The sequence below is a fragment of the Lissotriton vulgaris genome, chromosome 9 (genome assembly GCF_964263255.1).
Source record: "Lissotriton vulgaris chromosome 9, aLisVul1.2, whole genome shotgun sequence".
Taxonomy (NCBI): Eukaryota; Metazoa; Chordata; class Amphibia; order Caudata; family Salamandridae; genus Lissotriton; species Lissotriton vulgaris.
In genome coordinates, this window is record NC_141697.1 from 1,213,152,207 (window position 1) to 1,213,178,389 (window position 26,183).

The window sequence follows — 26,183 nt, forward strand, 5'->3', positions numbered from 1 at the left end:
GGGGCCACTGCCTGCCCTTAAAAAATGAAACTGAAAAGTTTCATTTTTCTTTTTTAAATGCATCCTGGTTTCATTTAGAGAAAACAGGATGTATTTAAAAAAAATTGCTTTAATAAAAAAATGAGTCACAGACTTGGTGGTCTGCTGACCCCAGCAGGCCACCATCGCTGTGAGTGCTAGCCATTCCAAATGGTGTCGCAAATTGTGACTGCTTCATGAATATTAAGGAGGCATGCAATTTGCGACCTCATTGGGAATCACAAACAGTGTCATAGATATTGTTGTACATTCAATCAATCAATCAATCAATCATAGTACTTGTAAAGCGCGCTACTTACCCGTGAGGGTGCCAAGGCGCTGAGGGGAGGGAGGGATGCTGCTACTCCTCGAAGAGCCAGGTCTTGAGGAGTCTTCTGAACGCAAGAAGGTCTTGGGTCTGCCGTATGTGGGTAACGAAGGTGTTCCAGGTCCTGGCGGTGAGGTAGGAGAAGGATCTGCCGCCGGAGGTCGTTTGTTGGATGTGGGGGACAGCTGCGAGGGTGAGGCTGGCGGAGCGGAGCTGGCGGGTGGGGGTGTGGAAGCTGAGTCTCCTGCTCAGGTAGGCTGGTCCGGCGTTGTGGAGTGCTTTGTGTGTGTGGGTGAGGAGCTTGAAGGTGATCCTCTGGTCGACGGGGAGCCAGTTTAGGTCTCTCAGTGGGGGGTCATGTGGCTGTGGTGGGGGACGTTGACGATCAGTCGGGCGGAAGCGTTTTGGATGCGTTGTATTTGTCGTAGGTGTTTGGCTGGGATTCCTGCATAGAGTGCGTTGCCATAGTCCAGTCTGCTGCTGATGAGGGCCTGTGTCACCGTTCTTCTTGTTTCGGTGGGGATCCACTTGTAGATCCTGCGTAGCATGCGGAGGGTGTTGTAGCAGGAGGAGGAGATGGCGTTGACCTGCTTTGACATGGAAAGGGAGGAGTCGAGGGTGAATCCTAGATTGCGTGCATGGTTGGTGGGTGTTGGTGCTGCTCCCAGTGTGGTCGGCCACCAGATGTTGTCCCAGGATGAGCGGGTGGGTCTGAGGATGAGGACCTCCTTCTTGTCCGAGTTCAGCTTCAGACGGCTGCTCCTCATCCAGTCGGCGACGGCCTTCATTCCCTCGTGGAGGTTGGTTTTGGCAGTGCGTGGGTCCTTGGTGAGGGAGAGGATGAGCTGGGTGTCGTCGGCGTAGGAGATGATGTTGAGGTTGTGATGGCGGGCCACTTCTGTGAGGGGCACCATGTAGACGTTGAACAGCGTCGGGCTGAAGGATGAGCCCTGGCGGACGCCGCAGATGATGTCGGTGGCTTCGGATCGGAAGGGTGGGAGGCGGACGCTCTGGGTTCTGCCGAAGAGGAAGAACGTGGTCCAGTCAAAAGCCTTCTCTTGGATTCCGGCTTCTAGGAGGCGTGTCTTTAGAGTGCGATGGCAGAACGTGTCAAAGGCGGCTGACAGGTCCAGGAGGATGAGGGCTGATGTTTCGCCATTGTCTAGTTGGCGCCTGATGTCATCTGTGGAGGAGATGAGGGCTGTCTCGGTGCTGTAGTTTCGTCTGAATCAGGTCTGGGACGGGTCCAAGAAGTTGTTGTCTTCCAGTTGGCGGGTCAGTTGCATGTTGACGATTTTCTTGATGACCTTTGCCGGGAACGGGAGCAGGGATATGGGCCGGAAGTTCTTGAGGTCCTTGGGATCTGCTTTGGGCTTCTTGAGGAGGGCGTTGATTTCGGCGTGCTTCCAGCTTTCCGGGAATGTGGCTGTTTCGAAGGAGATTTTGATGACCTTCCGTAGTTGGGGTGCGATTGCTGCGTCTGCTTTGTTGAATACGTGGTGTGGGCATGCGTCAGACGGAGATCCTGAGTGGATGGAGTTCATGACCTTCCGTGTCTCGTCGTTGACGTTGGACCAGGAAGTCAGGAGGTTGGCACTGGTGGTGTTCACAGGGGGGTGGAGTCTGGCATAGTAGGGGCGGTCGTGGTCTTGAAGCTGTCGTGGATGTCAGCGATCTTGCGGTGGAAGAATATGGCTAGTGAGCCGCAAAGTTCTTGTGAGGGTGGGATGTCATTGGCGTTGGAGCTGGGGTTGGAGAGTTCCTTTACAAAGCTGAAGAGCTCTTTGCTGTTGTGTGCATTGTTATCCAAGCAGTCTTTGAAGGAAGATCTCTTGGCTAGTCTGATGAGGTAGTGGTGTCTGCGGGTGACGTCCTTGTGGGCTGCGTGGTTGTCCGGTGTGCGTTCATGGAGCCATGTCTTCGCCAGTTTCCGGCATGTGCGTTTGGAGGCCTGGAGATCATTGGTGAACCAGGTGACTCTCTTGTTGACGTGCCTGTTGGAGGGTTTCTTGAGCGGGGCGAGGTCATTGGGGCAGTCGTCGATCCACTGTCTGAGGTTGCGGGCTCCGGCATCTGAGTTGGTGGGGTCGGTGGGTGGGTTCTTGGCGAGGGAGGTGATCAGCTGGTCTTCAGTGACTTTGCTCCAACAGCGGCGAGGCAGCTGTTGGGTGCGGTGGTGCGTGGTTGATTTCTTGAAGATGAAATGGATGCAGCGGTGGTCAGTCCAGTGGATTTCGGTGGTGTGGTCGAAGGCGACGTGGGAGCCTTTGGAGAAGATGGGGTCAAGCGTGTGGCCGGCGGCGTGGGTGGGTGCGGTGACGAGTTGTCTGAGGCCAAGGTTGGCAGGTTGTCGATCAGGGTGGCGGAGTTGGCATCGTTGTTGTTCTCGAGGTGGAAGTTCAGGTCCCCGAGGAGGATGTAGTCCGTGGAGGTGAGTGCGTGGGTGCTGGTGAGGTCGGCGATGGAGTCGCTGAACTGAGCCCGGGGTCTGGGTGGTCTGTATATGAGTGTTCCTCTGAGGGTGGTGTTGGGGTCGGTGTGGATCCGGAAGTGCAGGTGTTCGGCGGTGTTGAGGGTGTCGCCAGCGTAGGTGGTAACATTGAGGGTGGACTTGTGGACGATGGATATTCCTCCTCCGATTCCATTGGCACGGTCCCTGCGGGTGATCTTGTAGCCGCCCGGAATGGCTATGGCGATGTCGGGCACCAAGGAGTCATTCCACCAGGTCTTGGTCAGGAAGGCCACGTCTGGGGCGGAGGTGTCGATCAGATCCCAGAGCTCGACGGCGTGTTTGCGTGCGGAGCGGATGTTGAGGAGTATGCAGCGGAGGTGGTTGGGTCCAGTCTTTGGAGGCTTGGTGGTTCTGTCGCAGGTGAAGCTGCAGGTGTGGCAGGAGAAGGGTCCGTGGGTCCGTTTTGGGGCGGCCTGGAAGCAGGTGTGGTTTCAGAAGGGGTTTGAGTGCGTGGAGGGTGCTGGCGTCGTAGCGGATTCTGGTGACGTGGCATTCGCGGGGCCCAGGGGCACCCCGCGAGTCACAATTTGACAATTTGCGACTCGCAAATGTGAATATTCGAACATCTGGCCCACTCTTTTCACAGGGTGGATGCCGTCCCCCCTGCTAAGATGTTGGGCCCCACAGAAATATGTTGAACTTGTCCCAGTGTAATTTTGAAACACCAGGACAAGTTCATCAGCTCCTGCACGTTGTCTGCTTTCCATTCCCAGCAGGAACGTACAGGCAGCTAGGGGGCTTTTTTCTCCAACCTCCAGCTGGGCAATCATAAAACCAGCAGTTAAGGGGCCATCAGGCCTCCTTTGCTCGAGTATGGGACTGGAGGTGTCCTCATACGTCACAAATACAAATGCACCAGCAAGAAAAAAGCACACAGCTTGTTATCTCTTCACAGGAACTTAAGCGATGCATGCTTTTTACTCTGTTGTATATGAGTTCATGCACTGTAAGAACGTCCGATGGGTTGGTATGTCCCAGTATTTACATAAATAACAATTTAAATAGCACTATTTTATTTCTTTTATAGAGCTACTCATTTCAATGCAGAGTGTTGGAGCGATTTACATAACATACATACATACAAACATACATGGTGACCCCTGACCCTGCTCGCAGGGCCGGTCGCTCCACTCACCGCACGGCCCCCGTGTGTACTGGTATCACCGCTGCTGCCGCGATTCTCGCCACCACTCCTGCTGCCCTAGTACCCTGTGCCTCTACCTGCTCTGTGCCCTCTTCTGCTAGGGCCTCTGTTTTTGGTTTTTAAGCGCTTCATTTGTGTCTGTGCCTCTGCTTTCGAGGCTTGCCCCGTCGCCGCTCTCCCCGTGATTGTTTTTCCCACTCTTGTCCCCCCCCCGCTCCCCGCCGCTGCTCCCCTGTGGCCCGCCCCCTTTCCTTTCTCCACCTGATCCCGCTCCCCATTCGTAGCCCCTCTCCCGCCTCCCAGCTGCTGCTCCTCCCTCCCACTTCGCCATATATAGCGAGGACCGTGCGTAGGCGCAGCGGCCTCATGCAGCGGGCGCTCCAAAGGCAAGCCCGTCTACGCACGTCCATGCGTGGATCGCCCAGCGCAGGAACCCCTGGATCTCGCTGGAGAAAGCCCACCCGACGAAGATACGACACCACCACCCTCCACGCACTCAACACTGGCCGACAGGCAGCCTGCTACCAAGCCACCCCGAAACGCACCCACGGAGCCTTCACCTGCCAGGCCTGCAATTTCACCTGCACTCAGTCCTGCACCGCGTCCGCCAGAACAGAACACAACAGCGCCGGACGTCGCCTTCCTCACAGAAACCTGGATGAATGCCTCCTCAGCCCCCGGCATCGCCATAGTCATCCCGAACGGCTACAAGATCATCCGGAGGGACCGCGTCAACCAAGCCGGAGGTGGCATCACCATCGCTCACAGAAACACCATCAGCATCACAACCAACTCCAACGACACCCTCACCACTGCAGAGCACCTTCACTTCCAGATACACACCGACCCCAAGACCACCCTCAGAGGGACCCTCATCTACAGACCCCTGGGACCACGCTCACATTTCAGCGAAGCCATCGCAGACTTCATCAGCCCGCTCGCCCACGCCTCCTCCGACTACATCCTCCTAGGGGACCTCAACTTCCACCGGGAGAAAAACAAGGACAATAACACCACCTCCCTACTGGACAACTTTGCCAACCTCGGACTCAAGCAACTGGTCAACACCCCCACCCACCACGCCGGCTACACGCTCGACCTCGTCTTCTCCTCCAGCAACCACATCTCCTTCAGCCACACCACCGAACATCACTGGACCGATCACAGCTGTGTCCACTTCAATTTCAAGAAAGCAGCGACACACCACCGCCCGCAACAAGCACCCCGAAGATGCTGGATCAAGATCCCCACCGACCAGCTCACCACCTCCTTGAGCCAAAACCCTTCCACCAACACTGCGGACCCCAACAAAGCAGCCCGCAACCTCACACAGTGGATCACCGACTGCACCGATGCCCTTGCTCCAATGAAGAACCCTCCAAGCAACCCCGACAGCAAGAAAGTCGCATGGTTCACTAACGATCTGAAAGACTCCAAGAAATCCTGCCATGCCCTCGAGAAAGCCTGGCGCCACGACCAATCAACAGAAAACATGACAGCCCTCAAGAACGCCATCCGCGAACACCACCAGCTGATCCACACCACCAAAAGGTCATCTTTCAGAGAACGACTGGACAACAACACCCACAACAGCAAGGAACTCTTCAACATTGTGAAAGAGCTCTCCAACCTCAACGCCAGCAACAACGACATCATGCCATCGCAAGACCTCTGCAACTCTCTCACCACTTTCTTCCACCGCAAGATCGCCGACATACACGACAGCTTCGGCGCACAGGACACATACCCGGCCACCGAACCGACGCCCCCCACAGCCACCCTATGCGCCTGTATCCCGGTCAGCACAGAAGACACCACCCACACGATGAACACCATCCACTCGGGCTCCCCAGCCGACCCCTGCCCACACCACATCTTCAACAAAGCCGACTCCATTATCGCACCCCAACTCCGGGACATCATCAACAACTTCTTCGCATCCGCCACCTTCCCAGAGAGCTGGAAGCATGCGGAGATCAACGCCCTCCTGAAGAAACCCACCGCAGACCCCACAGACCTCAAGAACTTCCGCCCCATCTCGCTCCTCCCCTTCCCCGCAAAAGTCATCGAGAAAACCGTTAACAAGCAGCTGACCGCTTTCCTCGAGATGAACGGCTCCCTCGACCCATCGCAGTCCGGATTCCGAGCGAACCACAGCACCGAGACCGCACTCATCGCAGCCACCGATGACATCAGGACCCTGCTTGACAACTGGGAAACTGCCGCCCTCATCCTCCTCGACCTATCGGCTGCATTCGACACGGTCTGCCACCGCACCCTGACAACCCGCCTCCACCACGCCGGGATCCAAGGAAAGGCCCTGGAATGGATCACCTCCTTCCTCTCCAACAGAACCCAAAGAGTCCGTCTCCCGCCCTTCCGCGCAGAAGCCACCAAGATCATCTGCGGCGTACCCCAAGGCTCCTCGCTCAGCCCCACCCTCTTCAATGTCTACATGAGCCCCTCACAGCTATTGCACGCAAGCACAACCTCAACATCATCTCCTACGCCAACGACACCCAACTGATCCTCTCCCTCACCAACGACCCCGCCACCGCCAAAGCCAGCTTCCAGGACGGAATGAAAGACGTTGCGGAATGGATGAAGCTTAGCCGTCTGAAGCTGAACTCAGACAAGACAGAAGTCCTCATCCGCGGCCCATCCATCTCCGCCTGGGACAACTCCTGGTGGCCCCCTGCTTCGGACACCCTCCCCAAGCCCACGGACCACGCACGCAACCTGGGCTTCATCCTTGACTCCTCCCTCACAATGACCAGGCAAGTCAACGCCTTTACATCCTCCTGCTTCAACACCCTCTGCATGCTCCGTAAGATCTTCCGCTGGATCCCCACTGGAACCAGAAGGACGGTCACCCAGGCCCTCGTCACCAGCCGGCTGTACTACGGGAACGCCCTCTACGCTGGGACCACGGCCAAACTACAGGAAAGACTCCAGCGCATACAGAACGCATCTTCACGACTAGACATCCCATGTCACAGCCACATCTCCGCCCACCTGAGGGACCTGCACTGGCTCCCCGTAAGCAAGAGGATTACATTCAGACTCCTCACTCAAGCACACAAGGCCCTCCACGACGTGGGCCCCGAATACCTCAACAACCGTCTCACATTCTACACGCCCACCCGCCAGCTCCGCTCCGCCAGCCTCGCCCTCGCCACCGCCCCACGTATCCGCAGAACCACCACCGGAGGAAGATCCTTCGCCTACCTAGCGGCCAAGACCTGGAACACCCTCCCCACCAACCTACGACTAACCCAGGACTATCTCTCCTTCAGGAAGCAGATCAAGACCTGGCTCTTCGAGCAGTAGCAGCCCCCTCCCTCTCCCAGTGCCTTGAGACCCTCACGGGTGAGTAGCGCGCTCTATAAATGTCACTGATTGATTGATTGATTGATTACAAATAAATCATGCAAGTGTGTAAATTAATGTACAAGATGTGTTACATTAGACAGTCACGGTTTCAAGGTGTAGGAATCAAATGCCCTTCATAACTCACTGTGGTCTACTAGAAGGATTACTATTTATTAACTGCAGGTAACAAAAGGATCTCTGTATTCATAGCAGTAATCCACTTACCTATCTACATAAAATATAAATCTGTGATCTGCGAGTTACATGATATGCTTTGCAGGAGACAACTTTAAAAAAAAACATATTTTATTGCATTTTCAGTTAGCATATGTTATAATATAAGCATATCAAAGCAGCACTTCCAGTGAGGTCACTTCCTGTGATGCCACGTGGAATGTCACGCGCCGTGACGTCATGTGCTTTGATAGCACGCGTCATGGTGCCACTTGCATACTGCCTGACTTGGTCAGGCCCCCCACTTATTTTTTTAGGACCTGTGCCCTAGTTATTGGGGAGTTTAATGCATTTCATCACAGCTTCCAGGTCATCCAAGGTCAGAAAATGGCTCAGTGAGCAGAATGTGTACAGTTGAAAATGTTGTTATGAGCCGTATTTTCCGGCGTATAAGACGACTTTTTAACCCCTTCAAATGTTTTCAAAAGTCGGGGGTCGTCTTATACGCCGGACACTAAATTTTGATGAGTGGAAGCAACGCTCCACCGACGTGGAACCCTCCAATATGACCTGGGCTCTACTCGCGCGCTCACACTCCCACGTTTACCGGTTACATTAATCTAAAATTGCACATGATTTAGTGCACAGTTACTCACCGGTTCAGTCCCATAGTGCTGTAGTGCCGATGGGAGAGGGTCCACGGGGCATTTCAGTATTCTTACTGCGTCTTCATCCTAGAGACACAGCGGTGTATGCGCTGATCTGGCGCCATAATCCTCACGTTTCACGTTCATCGGAAGTAGAGGAGCGTCACTAGCGCACGCCTTCTACTCAGTTCATGGACATGGAAAGGGGACTTCAGAAGGTTCCAGCCGGCGGAAGTGGGGGTCGTCTTATACGGCGAGTATAGGACGAAACCTACATTTCATCATGAAAAGTAGGGGGTCGTCTTATACGCCGGGTCGTCCTATACGCCGGAAAATACGGTAAATCCTAGCAGGACTGATTCGAGGTTTCGACCTTCCAAGGTCACTAAATTGAATACCATTCCCCAGAGTTCCCAGCTTTCCTCTCCTTGTTGGAACTGCATGTTAGTGATGCTCCGCATACGCTCTCTAAAGTGCAATCACCCAATTCAAGCACAGCCCTGCTTGAGCGATGAATTAACTGTGCACTGGACACGCCTACGTTATGACTTGTCCTAAAATAAGGAACATTTACATGATTTTTTTTTTACAGAGAATGAAAAGAGCATTTTGACCAATCAGAGATTGAGACCTATGTACTGAACTTCATACTCTATGACAGCAGACCTCCTCTGATATGGGTATCATAAATTTGATTTTTTACAAAAGAATACCTTAATGGACAGTCCTGGGGGTCCTGTGGGGCCCACTCGGCCCTCTGGCCCTTGGGGGCCCGTCGGTCCAGGGAAGCCCCTCTGCCCCGGATTCCCAGTCTGGCCAGGAGTTCCCTGTAGGTAAGAAGGAGACGCTTAGTAAATGAGCAACATGCAGAGTATCACAAATGCAAACCTCATCCCATCAAGAAACTGTAAACCGATTTATTTACAGGGGAAAATGCTTCTTGACAATCAGCTTTACTGCTATAGAATATTTAAAAAAAATATTCTACAAACAAACAAAAAGTTAATGGTAAGGAAAAGGCAACATTCGTATCAACACTCATGCGAGGTTACATATCGAGAACGTGTTTATCAACCGCTGAAATATAGGTCGACGACACCCAAATGTTGCTCAAAGACGATAGTTTCAGCTACCTCTAGGACTTTGTGCACCCTAATTTCAAGATTCATGAAATCACTGTGGGGGATATTAACAATGGCCAGCGATAATGATTTTCTTATCGCAGGCTATCTTTGGAATGTATCGCCCTGGTAGCGCGTTATTAACAACGCGTTTCTCCTGGGCGATAAAAATTCCAGAGATAGCTAGGTCATCGCTCTTTTGCAGGGAACATAGCTGGTTTTCCAGCGATGTTCCCTGCAAAATGGAGATAACCTTGCTGATACGACCCACAGTCGTATCAGCATAATCCACCCCAATGTTGGGGAAAGGTAAGTCTGCCTTTTAGCAGATGTTAGCTTTTGGAGAAAACAGCTGTTTTCTCTAAAAACGAAAGTGTGCTAAAATGCTGGGGCAGCCTTGTAAATATCGTGATGTGAATATCAGCGATATTTGCAAGGTTGTCCATCTGGGGTACGCCCATTGATGCCCACTTTGCATCTCATTAGAGATGCAAAGGGAGGCGTTGGGAAAAAGGGTGCTAACATGCAATTATGCATGCTAGCACCCTCTTTTAAATAGGGTGATAGTTTTATCTCCGCTTTTTGGGCTTTTTAAGCCAAAAATGCAGAAATATAGCCCTTGTAAATATGCCCCCGTGTTGGGCAGAAGTGGGACTGAATGCGTATTCTGAGATATGGCTGTTTTGTTCCCACAATTTATTATTTATTTATTTATTTATTTCAAAGGTTTTATATAGCGCTACTGGACCCAGGAGTATCAGAGCGCTTTACAGACAGATAACATCATGATGCAAATTAAACCAATTACAAAGTGAGTAACAACTTGCAATGGGAAAAACAGTTTTTAGTTAGACGAGGGAATTGAGGAAAGAGAGTAATTAGGTATGAATGAGGGAGAAGATGAACGGATGGAGGATAGGAGAGAGAGGGGTAGAGGGAGAGGGGGGAGAAGAGGAAAGTGAGAGAGAAGGGGTGGGTTGATGAGAATAAAAAACAGGGGACTGCATCATTAAAAAGATGTTAGGTACCCTAATATTTGTTGAGAAGAAGCACCTTGAGTCTTTTTTTGAAGAGAGGGAAGGATGGGTTGCAGCGAAGGTCTTTGGGGAGAGAGTTCCTGATTGTAGGGGCATTACCAGAGAAAGCACGTGATTGTGTCTTTTTACATTTGAGTCTCGGGGGATGAGGACAAGGGCATTGGTGCTTCTCAAGGACCTGGAGCAACAAGCTTTTTGTAGTTGGTCCGAGAGGTAAGAGGGGGTGTTTTGGTGAAGGGCTTTGTGAGTAATACAAGCCATCTTGAAGGTAGATCTACCTTCGATGGGAGCCAGTTAAGGTTTTTGAGGATAGGAGAAATGTGATCAAATCGTTTACAATCAGAGATAAGTCTGGCCGCCAGGTTGAGGACAGATTTAATTGGGGCAAGGTGGACTTTTGGGGTGCCTACAAGAGTGGCGTTGCCATAATCAATTCTGGAAAGTACAAGAGACTGGACAACAATTTTGAAGTCATCCGCTGAAATGAAAGGTTTAATTTTTTTAAGGTGGAGAAGGGAGAAGAGAGCGCCTTTTGCAACATTTTTAATGTGAGGGATGAGAGTAAGATTTTTGTCAATGCTGATGCCCAAGGATTTGACAGAGTTAGACGTGGAGAGGGTGCAGTTGAGTGCTTTTATATCATTGATCCAGAGTTGAATAGGCAGGGAACTATTTTTGGGAGTGAAAAGGATGATTTCAGTTTTTTTGGGATTCAGTATGAGATGATTAAGATGGAACCAAGCTTGGACTTTGTTCAAGGTATCATTGAGGAGAAGAATGTCGTGGTGGGATTTGATCTTGTAATAAAGTTGAGTGTCGTCAGCATAGAGGTGGTAATTGATATTAGCTTGTTTGAGAATAAGGGTGAGTGGTTCCATGAATAGATTAAAGAGGGTAGGGGAAAGGATAGAGCCTTGTGGGACCCCAAGTGATACAGGTTGTGGTTTGGAGAGGCAGTGACTGAGTTTGATTTGTTGGGATCTATGTTGGAGATAAGAGGTGAACCATTGGTGAACAATGCCCTCAAGCCCAAAACGGTCTTTGAGAGTATTAAGAAGGGTAGGTGGACAGTATCAAATGCAGCAGAGAGGTCAAGGAGGATAAGGAGGGAGGATTCGCCTTTGTCAAGAGAGCGATGGATATCATCTGTGATACTGAGCATGGCGGTTTCCGTGCTGAATCCTTTTCTGAAACCGGATTGGAAAACGTCGAGGAGATTGAATGAAGTGATATGTTTGTCTAACTGGGAGAGAACACATTTTTCAAGGGCTTTGAAGAGGAAGGGAAGATTAGAGATAGGGCGTAGATTGTTCAAGTCATTAGGGTCAGCGGTGGGGTTTTTGAGGATGGGGGAGATTAGACCAAGTTGAAGGGATGCAGGGACACAGCCGGTGGTAAGAGAGGAATTGTTCTTGGTCCAGATGGGTGCGATGATGTGTTTGAGTTCCTGCGCCAACTGGGCAGGAAGAGGATCATTGGTGTGAGACGAAGGTTTAAGTTTTGAGATAATGTTGAGGACAGTGGATTCAGATATTGGACAAAATTTGTTCCAGAAGGCATTATTTTTGGTAAGGGTGTCAGTAAGGATAGAGTCAGGATGGGATGGAGTAGGGAGGGGTAGAGAGGGGTCGTGGCATGAAGGGGGAGAGGAGCAAGGTGAAGTAGGAATGTTAGGGAGGAGGTGTTGGCTAAGGGTAGATTGGTATGGGAGAGAAGGAGAAGAGAAGGATAGTTCGATCGAGTTGACTTTGTTCGAAAAGAAGCTGGCAATTTCTTTACATCTTTCAACAGTGTCAAGTATTTTAGGGGGGCCAGAGGAAGTTTGTTTTTTAACGATGCTAAAGAGTTCTGTGGGACGGTTTTTGGCCTGGTCAAGTTGTGAACGGAGGAAGGAGGCTTTTTCAGTGAAGATGTGCTTCATGTATTTGGCTCTGGCATTTCTAAGGAGTATCAGGTTATCAGGGGAGGGATGATTCCTTCACATGCGTTCAGATTGTCTTTCATTATTGAGGTCAGAGTTAAACCAGGATTTAGGGGGTATATTTTTTTGATGTTTAAGTTTGATAGGGGCAATTTGGTCAAGCACTTGAAGGATAGAGTTACTGTAGTGATAAGTAAGGTCAGTTGTGCTGTGAGAGGGGGGGCTGGGGAGGAGTAAGCAGGTTTTGATAGAAGATTCCAACTCACCAGGGGGGATAAGGTGAAGATTGCGGGTATGTTTCAAGGGTAAAGAGTCGATAGGGGTGGGGATAGTAATAGAGCAGTTCAAAGTGAAGAGGATAAGGTGATGATCCGACCAGTCGACTGGAAGAATCATTGAGAGAGAGGCAAGATCCTTGCTAGTTATAATAGCATCCAGGGTGGTGCCTTTAGAGTGAGTCGGGCTTGGCAGAGTAGTGTCAGGTCAGTAATGTCCATGATATCTTTAAGGAGGATGACAGATGGTTCGTCGTTATTATTCCAGTGGATGTTATAGTCGCCAAGAAAGAGATTCTTGGGGTGAGTGAGCAAAGATTGAGTGATGAGATCCGATAGCTCTTCGGTAAAGGGGATGGGATTGCCGGGGGGGTGGTAGATAGTATGAAGACGAATGGTGGGGTTGTCAGGAGCGGTAAGATCAACGCAGAGGTATTCAAAGGTAGAAGGGTCCTGGAGATGAACAAGTGTGAGATTGAGTTCATTTTTAAAATTTAGAGCAAGGCCACCTCCTATTTGCTTTATTCTGTCTTTCCTAATGATGGAATATCCAGTAGGAATGAGCAAGTCAAGGATAGGAGTAGAGTGGGGGTTGAGCCAGGTTTCTGTAAGAAAAGCAATATCTATGTTTTCATTCAGAATGGTTTCCGGAATATCAGGAAATGACACCAGAAAACAGCCCAGAACTCTAACTTCGGGGTTTCTGTTGTCTACAAATTCATTTCGACCTGTAATATTTGTGAACCACAAAAGGTCACCTGTTGATATATGGATCAAATTCATTCTTCCGTATATTTATTTCTCTTGTAAACTTTCAGCTCCCCTTCGAGTTCTCGTCTGGGCGACTCGCGAGCCTCACCCCAGTGTTGGAATGTTTACAGCCATGAGTGCCTGGCACGCTGCCATACACACGGTTTAGATATTTTTATATTAATTTGGAAATGATGTGGGAACATTATCACACAGGGAAATTTTGTCAGGTCGAAATAATTGTGTATAAATGATCACTGAATACCATTTTAATACTATTTGTGTACGTTCTATTTTGGAACATTTCTGTCATGTAACGTAACTGGTTCTATTTTACAGCGCTCTGACACCTTCGGGTAGAGTCCGCGCTTTATAAAAATGCATAAATAATTAAATAAATAAATGATAGGAGGATGCGGGCCACTGTAAGTCATAGAGATTTTACCAAACAGGAAGTGACGACAGACACACAGGTTAGATAATGCACTGTGCACCAGGGCCCCTCCCTCTGCTATGGAAAGTGACTGGGATCACACGTCTTAACATGGAAGGATCTTTCCAGCACAGCGCTGGCACTCACCGGGTCGCCAGCCTCGCCCTTCTTGCCAGGAACCCCCCCTTCGCCGGTGGACACGACTTCCCCAGGCTCCCCCTAAAAATAAAACCAGCAGTTAGAGCCAAAACACAAAATTCCATATGACAAGATTATATCAAAATGCTGCTTTGTAAATATCTTATATTTTATACAGTGCTAAAGAGAGATTAGAAGAACCTATTATCGCACGTTCACATTTTTGTCAGAAAAAAGGAACAGAGGAACAGGGAGAAGGGATTTTCTGAGGCTCACACAAATAGTTCAAAATTAGAATACAAGTACTTCGTGCCACGCCATCAGAAACTGGACAGAACACAGCAAACCTGGGTGAAAAAGGAAGTAAATTTGTAACTTTGCAAAGCCGGAGTTGCAACCATGCGCGCCTACTCACAGCCACACACCCAGGGGCAGATTTACAAGCCCCTTGCGCCACTTTTGCGTCACTTTTAGCAGGGAAAATTGACGCAAAAGTGTGGCAAGGGGCTTATAAATCTGCTCCCCAGTTTACAAGCTGTTGGGCCTCTTGTGACTGTGGCGTGTTCCCCTTGAAGAGAGGTGCAAAGGTGTGCAAAAGAGTTGCTGATGGCTTCAGTCAGACACAGGCTGCCCGCACTTGCTGCATTCGAAGGCGAGCATTAGAAGCAGCCGTGCATGGCTGCGGAAGAGCCAGTGGCGTGTCAGGAGCCACTGACTCTGCCCCAACCAAACCTGGCACATTAAAGTCACTGGCATGTCAGCTCAACTGCGGACACTTCCAACAGAAGAGGCTACTGCTCCGAGGCCTGCCCTGAGACAGACACTGGCCAGCCCGTGCCCAACTGAACCCCCTCTCTCTGCTCCTGATTTCATCTGTGCAACTGCTGAAATGTGCCACTCCTATTTCTAAGTACAAAGGCTCAGATGTACTGCGATGCGCACTGTGGCCCAGTCCGAAGAAAACAACTTTTCGCATCAAAAATGACCACCCAGCTTTGGTGTAGCATGGATTGTCCACCTAGGCACCGAGTGCCTCTCAAGGACGGATAGAATCGTATTATGAACTCCCCCCCGGTGCCCTTTTAGGTCCATATGTTTCAAGCAAAATTGCATTCGCAAACGCTGAAAATCGCAGAATTTCGGCGTTTGCGAATGCAATTTTGCCAAATGGTATGTATTAAGGCAAAATAAGGAATCGCAAAATTTGCGATTCCTTATTTTGAGATTGCATTTAAGGAATCGAAAATTTTGCAATTCCTTAAATGCAATGTAAGAAGCACCAAAAAAGTGCAATTTGGCCTTAAGGAATCGCAAATTTACCACCAACTTCAAGTTGGTGGTAATTTGCGAATTCTTTGAAAAATGCACTTTTTTGCATTTTTCAAAATGCAATGTGAAGCACATACATGCCCTCAGGGCATGTATGTAAATGTATAGGCATTTTTATAGCACACTACTTACCCGGAGGGTCCCAAGGCGCTTCGAACGCTGCGAAACCCTTCCTGGCTTCCCTGAGAGATGGTCCCTTAATGGGTATCTCCAGGGTGAGACCAGGCATCCCCGGCGGTCTGGTGGGGCTGTTAGTGAAGATGAGGCAAGCTAATGCCCAGAGTTACCGAGTGTGATCGCTGATCAGAGTGGGCACCGAGGCGAGAGAATTTTCGAGTCCGCTGACCCTGGTCCAGAAACCTGCCGCGCCGGGAATCGAACCCTGGTCCCGGGCCGTCCTCTGCTCTCGGGTCTGCCGCCTCTAACCAGTGAGCCACACTACTTCACCTGGGTGCACATGGGTGCACATGTAGCGCACATGTAGCGCACTATGTGCGCTACATGTGCACCCATGCTTATGTCAGGGGTGCAACAGGGTGTCCTTTGGACACCCCTGCACCCTTGAAATTGCATTCTCAATTTGCAATTCGCTAATTGCTAATCGCAAATTGTGCCTTCTGTAAATACCAAAAAGAGTCAGTGCCTTCTGTGAATACCAAAATGAGTAAGTGCCTTCTGTGAATACCAAAATGGTAGTAAGTTTAGGATTTTGTCTTAAGTTAGTTCTGTGAATCGGGCCCATGGCTCACCCAAGAGCCCAATTGAGAAAGAATATTCTTGTAGTAGGTATGATGCACTCCTGGCTTACTCCTCACTTGCTCCTCAAACAATCAGACATCTGTAGAGCGAGGAAAATCACATGTGAGGGTCTCGTGGTGCAGGAGATGTTGGCTGCTGTGCGGTGCGTTGTTCATTCAAACATCCAGGTCTAGAGTTCTCTCCTGAATTGTTGGAGTGACTGTGCAGTCCAGAGGTGCAGGGGGAGGTTGTTCCAAGCCTTAGCTGCTAGGTGTGAGGAGGAGCATACTCTGCTGTTGGTTCGGCAGCTCCACGGGGTGTCTACGAGGGAGAGGGAAGCAGATCGAAGGTGCCTGTTCGGTTGGTGGAAGGTGAGGCGTTTGTTGATGAATGCTGGTCCCTCATTGTGCAGGACTTTGCATGGTTGTGTCAGCATCTTGAACTGGCATCGCCTCTGGATCGGGAGCCAGTGTCGTTTCTTGGGGTGTGGTGTGATGTGGGTCCTTCTAGAGAGGGTAAAGATGAGTCTAGCCGCTGAGTTTTGTATCGTCTGGAGTCTCTTCAGGAGGCCAGTGGTGATATCTACATAGAGGTGCTTCCGCAGTCCAGTCTGCTGGTGATGAGAGCCTGAGTGACGGTTCTTCTGGTGTTGACTGGGAGCCACCTGAAGATCTTGAGTTTGGGGCAGTTATCCTTCATCAAGTCAACGACGTTCATCACGCATCCTGACTAAGCATGAGCGAATTTTGCGGATCTCGCGTTCGCGAATTTTGCGGATTTGCGGATTCGCAATCCGCAAAATCCGCGAATTCCCGCGAATTTGCGGATTTTTTTTTTTTTGTGTTCGCCCGTGTTTCTGCCAGTTCGCGAGGGTTTTGTACACTTTCGCAAATTGCGAACTTACCTGTCGGGTCGCAAGTTTCGCGAACTTGTTGTTTCTACGTGTCCAGCCTGTTTGGGACACTCTTCTTCATCACTGCCACTCTCTGTCACCACTGCCACTCTCTGACTACTCATGCCACCCTCTGGCCCACCCATGCCACCCTCTGTTTCATCACCACACCCTCTGGTTGTCCAGTGTACATTATTTTCGGCAAAGCAAAGCACACCTTCCCTGCCTCAAGTGACCTGAATTAATTTGGGGCTGATTCATGTGTCACAGAATATTTTTTTAGCTGGCACCTGCTTCCTTAGTGCGCCCTGATTAGTGATCTTTTGCACTTGCTAAGTGCTTTCATTGTTGCAAAATTAGTTACAACACCTGCCCTGCCCCAACTGACAATAATGAATTAGGGGCTGATTAATGGATTTTAACTTCCAGCCTGGCTCCTGCTTGTCTCCCTTAGCTGTAATTCAGGACCTTTGTGGCATATGTGTAACTATTCTGAGGTTCAGAGCAGGGTCACATACTAGTTTCAACTGGCAACTGAACTCTGGAGGGGCCCCTCAGGAAGCACTCCAGGAAATGGCTACTAATGATGAGCCTGAACTTTTGAACCTGGTAAGTAGTTACTTTCAGTTTTGCTAAGATCGTATTTCTGCAATTTTGCACTTATTCGCGGGGCGCGAACTCACGCGAACAGTGCGAGCAGTGCGAGCAAAATCCGCTGCTCGCGGATTTGCGGATTTTGCGGGAAATTCGCAAATCTCGCGGATTGCGGATTTCCCGAAAATCCGCAAAATCCGCGAGCGGAACGGATTTTCCGCCCACGCCTAATCCTGACATGCTTTTTGATCCTAAGTCTTTGACACATCTGAAAACATAATTGTGTGTTCCTGTTGCTTTAACGTTAATGCCCCCTACACCTGTTATCAGAACGTGCACAGATATGTTTTAAAAATCAAATGTGGCCGGGCGTGGCCAAGATGGCGGGCTGAGAGGTCGCACTTGCCGAGAGCTCCCGTGCCCCTGAAACCCCGCACCGCTTGCAACCGCTGATTCCCCCCCGGATCAAGCGGTGACTGCACCTGGTGACCCGGGTGGTGGTGTGGAGTGGCCATTGGGCTGTGATTGCCTCGCCGGAGGTGCGAATCTGCCCGAAAACAGCCAGAGGCGGAGTCCGCTGGGCGGCCGGTGTGCGATCCCGAGGCCGCGAGGCTTCCAGGCTTGGGGTCTCGACGGCGTGCTCAGCTACCTGTGGTGTCCCGTTGGAGTGTCTGAGCCGAAGTGGCCGAAAAGGCGCCGGCGGAGGCTTCGCCGGCGGAGCGGAGCCGAACGGAGGAAATCGGAGAGAGCGGAGCCGAGCGGAGGAGATCGAGGGAGGCGGAGTCGGCCTCCGGCTGCTACGCAAGACCGGGGCCTGGAGAGTCCTAGCCTCGTGCGGCCGTTCCGGCCGAGCCCTGGTTGTGGAGGAGCAGTGTTAAGCCCCCGGGGGTGTTAATCTACTGGGAGTGCCGGCCCGACTGCCTACGCCTGCCCTCCGGCGGTGTTTTCCACTACTGGACCCGCGACGGAGGTAGGCCTCACTCCCTGGGCGTTGGCCCATTGACTGTAAAGGGCGGCCATTTTGCGAACCCCGGACCGGCTGCCCGGCCTTGCCCAGGGCCTCTATGTGACGGAGCTTTCTGGCCGGAGTATAGCTGCCTTGGCACTGGTCACCTCTTCGCCGAGCGACGGCCATCGTTGATTCCCGTACCGCCAGGATGTCGAACGCTAGGGGTCAGAGGAGGGGTGATCGGACTTTGCCGGACATGTTGGGGCGCAGGGCCCTATGCAGCGGAGGGAGCCGAACAGCCACGACCTCCCCGGCCCCTTCCAGAGGCGCTGAGGGCGGTGAACCCCCGGTGACGCGATCGTTCCTCGAGTCGCTGTTTAGCTCCTTGCGGGAGGATTTTCAGACTTTGAAGCAGGAGGTGGCCGGGGAGGTCCGCGAGATTCGGCGAGAGGTGGACTCCCTGGGAGAACGAGTCAACACCGTGGAAGAAGCAGGTCACTCCAGGGACGAGGAGATCACCCACCTGCAGCAAGAGGTCCTGCGGCTGCGGGAGCAACAGATCGAGCTGCAGGCCCACGCCGAGGACCTCGAAAATCGGTCCAGGCGGAACAACATCAGAGTCCGGGGCGTCCCGTCGGGCGAGGAGGGGGAGGACGTGACCGCATACCTGGAGGCCCTCTTCCGTTCAATTCTGGGGGAGTCGGAGGACTTCCAGGTTCGCAGAGACAGAGCGCACAGAGTGGGCCGCCCCCGCAGAGCTACGGCGCCCCCCCGGACATCTTGGCCTTCCTGCCGGACTTCCCCCTAAAGGAACGGATCCTTCGCGAGGCGCGGCGGCAGCAGCCTTTCCGATTCCGTGATCGCCCGGTGGCCCTCTATCAGGATTTCTCTACGGTTACACTGCAGAAAAGAAAATCCTTCAAAATCGCCACGGACTTTCTCCGGGAACAGGGGACACAGTACTCTTGGGGGCACCCTTTCCGCCTGATTTTTCGGTGGAAAGGACTATTGCACCAGCTCCGGTCCCTTCAGGATGTCTGCACAGTATTGGGCATCACGGCATCGGATACAGACACCCCGACGCCGCGCCGCAGACGTAGCACCCGGGACGGTTGGCAGCAGGCGGGGGAGAGGCGCTCCCTGCCGCCGGAGCGGCCGGACTCGCCCACGATTCGGGCGGATATGTCGGCCGCCATCCAGGAGGCCTCCAGAGCGACGGCGGCCGGTGAAGTGGCCCTGACGGCCTGAACTCACTCCGGGGGGAGTCTGCATTAGCCTTTTCTTATCGCAGGTGCGGGGGTTCTGGGGGCGGGTGGGGCGGGATGGCGAGTGCAGGTGTTGGTGGCTGGACGTCCACTAAACTGACTTTCCACGGCCTTGTCCGTAAAGGACCGGACTGGGACAATGACTTCTTTCTATGGTTTGAGAAGCGGGGGACAGGAGTGGGAACTGCAGGGGGGTGTCTTGAGTTTGGGGGTCAGCGAGGGGACTGGGAGTTGGGAGTGGTGTGGGGTTGGGTTTGTGTTGTTCCAGGGGAAGGGGAGGGTTCCTTTTGTTGTGGGGTTGTGGGGTTCGGGGTCTGTACTGTGCCGCAGAGATGCCTATGTTGCTGCGTGCTGGGGTTTCGTGAAGTGGCTTCTATGTTCGCTTGCTGGGCCTTGCCCGCTTATGTGCGTTTCGTTGGTTTCCCTCCTTGATGGCTCTTAAAGTTGTCACTCTGAATGTGAAAGGGCTGAACAATCCGGTTAAAAGACGAGCGGTACTGTATCTGCTAGAGAATTCCCAGGCGGATGTCTGCCTGTTACAAGAGACCCACTTGCTGGCAAAAGACTGTTCCAGAATGCGTACCCCTAAGTTCCCCACGCAGCTTTTCTCCTCCAACGCTTCCAAAACGGCTGGGGTAGCACTTCTGTTCTCCAGGGGGTTCCGGGGGGAGATCTTACACAAAGTGGCGGAGCAGAAGGGGAGGCTCTTGGCGTACAGGATTAGGGTGGGAGGCTTGGTACTGACTGTAGGCTCTATCTACGGCCCCAATCACCGCCAGGAGCAATTCTTGCATAGGGCACTGGATGATGTGGCGTCCACCTCTGATAGGCACATAGTGTTGGGGGGGGGATCTGAATCTGGTTTTTGATGCGGCGCTAGACAGGTCTGTGCAACGGCGCCACCAGTTGGGAGAGCTTTCGGGCTCGGTTCGCACCCGACTTGAGGAGCTGGACTTGCATGACATGTGGCGCCACCTCCACCCTACTACCCGCGCGTACTCTTACTTCTCCCACGCACACAAGTCTTATGCGCGGCTGGACCATTTACTCGTGTCGGGACCGATGCTCGTTTCCGCCTTGAACGCTGACATGGGGGTCCTCTCTCTTTCCGATCATGCGCCGGAGGAGGGCACCTTCAATCTGCCCCCGGTGGCCCGGCCGAGGGGGGTCTGGCGACTCCGGGACACATTATTGCACAAGCGGTCGACGGTGGAGCAGATTCGCGTGGCCATCGCGGAATTTCAACGCGTAAATGACAATGACGAAACCTCCCGCGCGATGCAATGGGCAGCTCTGAAGGCTGTGTCCTTCGGGGCGAGTTTATCGCTCTCTCCTCGGCGGAGAATAAGGACCGACAGCTCAAAAGGGACGAGCTTACCCGGCAGGTGCGGGAGCTGGAGCAGGTTCATCTCAGAACGGGAGCCCCCAGGATCTGGAGGCAGCTGAAAGCCGCCAGAAAACTCTTGTCCGCCCTGGACACGGACCGGGCGGAATACGCGATGCTTCGTCTGAAGCACAAGTATTATACCGGTGGCGACCGCTGCGGACGGCTCCTAGCCAACAAGCTCAGGGTGCAACACCAACAGCACCGAGTGAAGGAATTGGTTAACCCGGCCGGGCACCCGGTCACGGAGGATGAGCAAATAGCGGATGTTTTCCGTAATTTTTACGCAGATCTCTACACCGGTGAGGTCCCTTCTGCTCGGGCAGAGACGGACTACCTGGAGTCGGTGCAGCTCCCTTCGCTGACGCCGGAACAGGCCCAGTACTTGGAACGGGAGATCCGTATCGAGGATGTGGTAAATTTAAATTACCTATACTTAATTTATGCGGTAAAGTTCAATAAGAATAACTCAGTCAAAAATAAGAGACAGAATCCGTTGTATCTGAGGTTTTAAAAGGGGTTTTATTCCTTAAAAAGGAATTGGTTCGAACCAGGTATCATGTTCCATCACCACAAGGGTTCAGGAAGGGAATGGACATGGACATGTACAATGCTTTAATAACATAACATCATATATATAGTCAATGCATTACAATAGAGACAGATGCAGGAGGCGTAACAGCTGAGAGAAACGAGATAAGGACATATGTACGTAACAGAAGGCGTGCATGAGGGGGTACACGGAGGTGTGTGCTAGACAACGTCACTTGAAACGTATCACAGGTGGGTGGATCCATAGGAGAATCCTGCAGTGTCAGCAGAAATATGTGGCAGAGATGCGCGCGCAGCAGCATGACGTGTAATTGACGTGGAACTGGAGGGTGAAGGGGACTTGACATTTAGCCCTACATGAGGAGACAGAAGTCTGGGGTGTCAGAACAACCTAATCCCAAATCATATCTAATATCTTGTGTTTGAGGAACTGTATTATCTAGAAGGAAAGGTCTCTCGGGCAGAGGCTATTCTATACTGACTGCTAGTGCGTGCATATGCGACTACGTGTCTACATGAGATGCGAGGGGCCATGGGCCTACCATGGTAACGGGAGCTATGAATTACTTGCATGGAGACAGTGAGGCCGGGCCCTTTGCTCTGCAGCTGGGAAGGATGTTTTCCTAAACTACTAGACAGGAATGTATTTTCGAGGAGTGGAGCAGATAACTTGAAGGTTGAATACAGTCTTGGCAGGCAAGCAGGCCGGGCCAGGCACCGCTCGCCACACAGGGAGTAAGTGAAGGGTCAGGGAGCGGCAGACTGCAGTTTTCAGAGACAGAAAGCAGGAAAAGGCTCGATGGCAGGAATCAGGGCCTAACTCGCCAGAGCGAGTAAAACACGAAAAGTGCACCATATAAAGACGTTGGCAAGGCACACTTAGGAACGGAATATCTGACCCATTCATGGTGGATCTGAAAGAGGACATGTTAACGTTGGACGCAAATGTATTTGCGTCTTCATAGCTGGAAGTGGAGGGAACATACATGTACTTGAAGCACATACATGGAGCCGGTGGGGTCTACGATAGGGGACACAACTGACCATGAAAATTCATATTACCTCAAGGAGGTGGTCACGGCGATCTCCCGGCTCAAGCCGGGCAAGGCCCCAGGCCCGGATGGCTTCATCCCTCTGTTTTATAAAACCTTTTGTCAGGAGCTGGCGCCTCTGTTGACCCGCCTTTTCAACACGTTCGCGGAACCGGGTGCCATTCCCCCTGAATTCCTGCAAGCCACAGTCTCCGTGATCCCAAAACCGGGCAAGGACAGGACCGCCTGTGGGTCTTATCGCCCTATCTCGTTACTGAACACGGACTTAAAAGTGTACACCAGCATATTGGCAGCACGCTTGGCACTTCATCTCCCGGGCATGGTCGACCCGGATCAGGCGGGCTTTGTACCTGGTAGGCAGACAGTGGACAACACAAAGAGGGTGACTCATATTCTTGAGAAGGCCTCCAGGATCCCCGGGGAAAGAATGCTCCTTTCCATAGATGCGGAGAAGGCATTCGACCGGGTGCACTGGCCCTACCTGGAGAAGGTCTTGGGCAAGTTCGGGATAGGCGAGAGGTTTCGGCACTTAATCTTCAATTGTTACCGATTCCCGTCTGCGGTGGTCCGAGTGAACGGGGGCAGCTCCCGGCCCTTCCCCATAGAGAGGGGCACGCGACAGGGATGCCCTCTGCCCCCATTGCTCTTTGCTCTTTATATGGAGCCGTTTGCTCAAAGGGTTCGGCAGAACCCCGACATTGTCGGGGTCAAGATGGGCGCATTTCCCCACGCGATCAGCTTATATGCAGATGACGTCATTTTGACGCTCAATGACCCACGGAGGTCGCTGCCGGCTTGCATTGCTGAATTGGACCTCTTCGCCGCGGTGGCGGGCTTCAAGGTGAACCTCGGGAAATCAGCTGCCCTCGACATTTCGCTTACCGGCGCCACCAGGGCGGAACTGCAGAGACTTTATCCTCTGAGCTGGTCCAGGGACCAAATTCCGTATTTAGGGATTCTGTTGGCGCCCTCCCTCCCGGAGATGGTCACGGCCAACTATGCGGCTTTGGGCTCCAAAATCAGAGAGGAATTGGGCCGGTGGGACAAAGGCATGTTGTCGCTGCTCGGTAGGGTGGCCGCAGTAAAGATGACCCTCCTGCCTCAGGTGCTATACCTGTTTAGGGCGTTGCCGCTCCAGCCTCCCGCAGGGTGGCTTGCAGAGACTCAAGCGGCCATTGCGCGGTTTGTGTGGCAGGGCCGCAGACCGCGGATTAAGAGGAACATTGCAACGCTGGCGCCCGAATCTGGGGGGCTGGGGATACCAGATTTACGGAAATACTTCCAGGCCGCCCAACTTCGCTACCTGGTGGAATGGAGCCGGTGGGAGTCGGACAAGCACTGGCTGTTCCAGGACCAGGCGGTAGCAGGTAGAACGCTACAGGAGGTGCCGTTCTTGAGGAGGTCACACCGGCCCTCCAACCTCTACGCATCTTTTGTGACACGTGTCCCACTTCGTGTGTGGGGCTCGGTGGCCACTAAGCATGAGTTTACTACCTTCCCCTCCCCCTTCACGCCGTTAACTGGCAATCCGGACTTCGGTCCGGGACTGGAGCCTGGTGCTTACGACCGCTGGCGGGAGGCCCGCTGTTGCACTTTGCATCACCTGTATGGCCCCGAGGGTGTCATCCCCTTTCAGGACTTACGGCAGGAATACGGCTTCCCTGAGACGGAGCGCATGAGGTATATGCAGGCGCGCCACTGGGCACTACAACCCCAAGTGCGCGACTCGGCGGATCGGTAGATCACGGTGTACGAGCGCTGGTTAATCACTCGCACGTCGGACGATAAACTTATCTCCGATTTGTACAAGATGCTGCAGCCCCCCCCCTTTTACATTCACAACCCCGGTAGGGAGCGCTGGGAACGGGAGCTCGGACGAGTGTTGAGCCACACAGAATGGGACCACATCTCCTACCGCTCACGCCACTCGGCCTATCACATGGGGCTCACGGAGACCTTCACTAAAATTTCGACCTACTGGTACCGCACTCCTGAGAAATTACATGAGATGGATAGATCAATCCCGGGGACGTGCTGGCGTAACTGTGGCCAAACCGGCACGCTTACACACATACTGTGGGATTGTCCCCTTTTGGCTTCTTATTGGGAGGAGGTTCTTGGTGAGGTGGACAAATGTTTTGAGATAGAGCTGCCACGGTTCCCTGCCTATGTCCTGCTGGGGTTGCCAAATGGGTTGATGTATCCTCTCAGGTCTAGAAGGGGCAGACAGATTGCGATAGCCTTAGGGTCAGCGGTGCAAAACATTCTCATACACTGGCGCTCCACCACACTTCCCACTGTTGTCGGCTGGCTGCATAGATTGTGGCATGTCCTTGGCATGGAAAAGATGTCTTTGGTAGCACTGGGGGACACAGATGCTTTTGAGGAGCTGTGGGTACCTTTCCATACCTTGTTGTGTTCTGAGTTCAGGGAGATCACCTGCCCCAGGTATCTTAGGTTGCTACGACTGACACCGCCGCCGGATCCGCCTGTTTGATTGGTCGGAGTTGGCGTTGAGTAGCGGAGTCGACCGGAGGGTCGCTATGAGGGGAGAGCTGGAGGTCATTGGCACAGTACAGGGGGTGGGTTGGGGTGTGGTAGTTGGGGGGCTTTGTAGGTTGGGTAGGTTGTGGAGCAGGGTTGTTTCCCCATCCCCCCTTTTTCCCTCCCCCCCTCATTTCCCCCTCCATTCCCCCCCTTCCCTTCTCCTCTTCCCTCCTCTTCCCTCCCCCCTCCCCTCCCCCCCCCCCCCTTCTTTCTTTTTTTATTTGTCCTTAACCACAGGTGAACGAGCTGTGTATCCGTGCCGAAAGGAGCATATGACAGGAACTGAACTGCTTTAATGTATCTAATACACTGTATGCATTTATTGTGGAGCACCTGTGGTTTTTTCTTTTATTGCCCTGTTGTTTCCTTCTTTACCCTGCTTCAATAAAATACTTTAAACCTAAAAATCAAATGTGGATGTTGTTTTTTTATTATCTGAAGTGCCTGTTAGCCTCAATATGATTGATGACTTTCAAGACTCTTGTAAGCCTAGAAGCCATTTGTATTCCCAGTAGTATATTTTCCCACTTCCTGCCTCTTGGAGTAAGCTGTAAGCGTGCTTTCAATCGTCGCCGAGCAAAAGCGTGATTTTAGGACATTAATTAGGCAGTATATTCATATATTTCTGTCTTACTTTCAAGGACGTCTCACATTTTTCTCTGAGAGAAGATCCTACCATCTGCTCATTAAGATAAGTTGAAGCAACAAGTTTCTGTCACAGGTTTGTGCTCCATTGACTTGTATTGAGATAAAAGCTCCAAAGCATTGCATGCATTTTAGTATTACCTGCTCCAGCTGGCCTTTTTTTGGTAAGAGCTCTGGTCTGTTGAAATGATAGTTGTCTCCTGATTGTTCACTATGTCACTTCCTATTTCGGCATGAAATACACTAGATTGTTGGGTTCCCAATGTTTTGTGTTAAATTTTAACACACATATTTATGGAGAAAGCCTTTGGGGTCGGGCTTCCTATATCTTAATTATGTTTCTAAATGTGTCCACTGAGTTCATGA

General features: G+C 52.0%; 1 protein-coding gene across 1 annotated transcript in view; it reads right to left on the bottom strand.

Moving 5' to 3' along the window:
* The window catches only part of LOC147693061 (collagen alpha-1(VII) chain-like), a 398,052-nt gene that overhangs the window by 71,810 nt on the left and 300,059 nt on the right, over window positions 1–26,183 (bottom strand). Inside the window, exons 40-41 of the mRNA XM_086939575.1 lie at window positions 13,880–13,951; window positions 8,909–9,022 (exon numbers count right to left, since the gene is read on the bottom strand). Of these exons, the coding sequence (XP_086795701.1) occupies window positions 8,909–9,022; window positions 13,880–13,951 (186 nt within the window). The remainder of the gene's footprint in view (window positions 1–8,908; window positions 9,023–13,879; window positions 13,952–26,183) is intronic.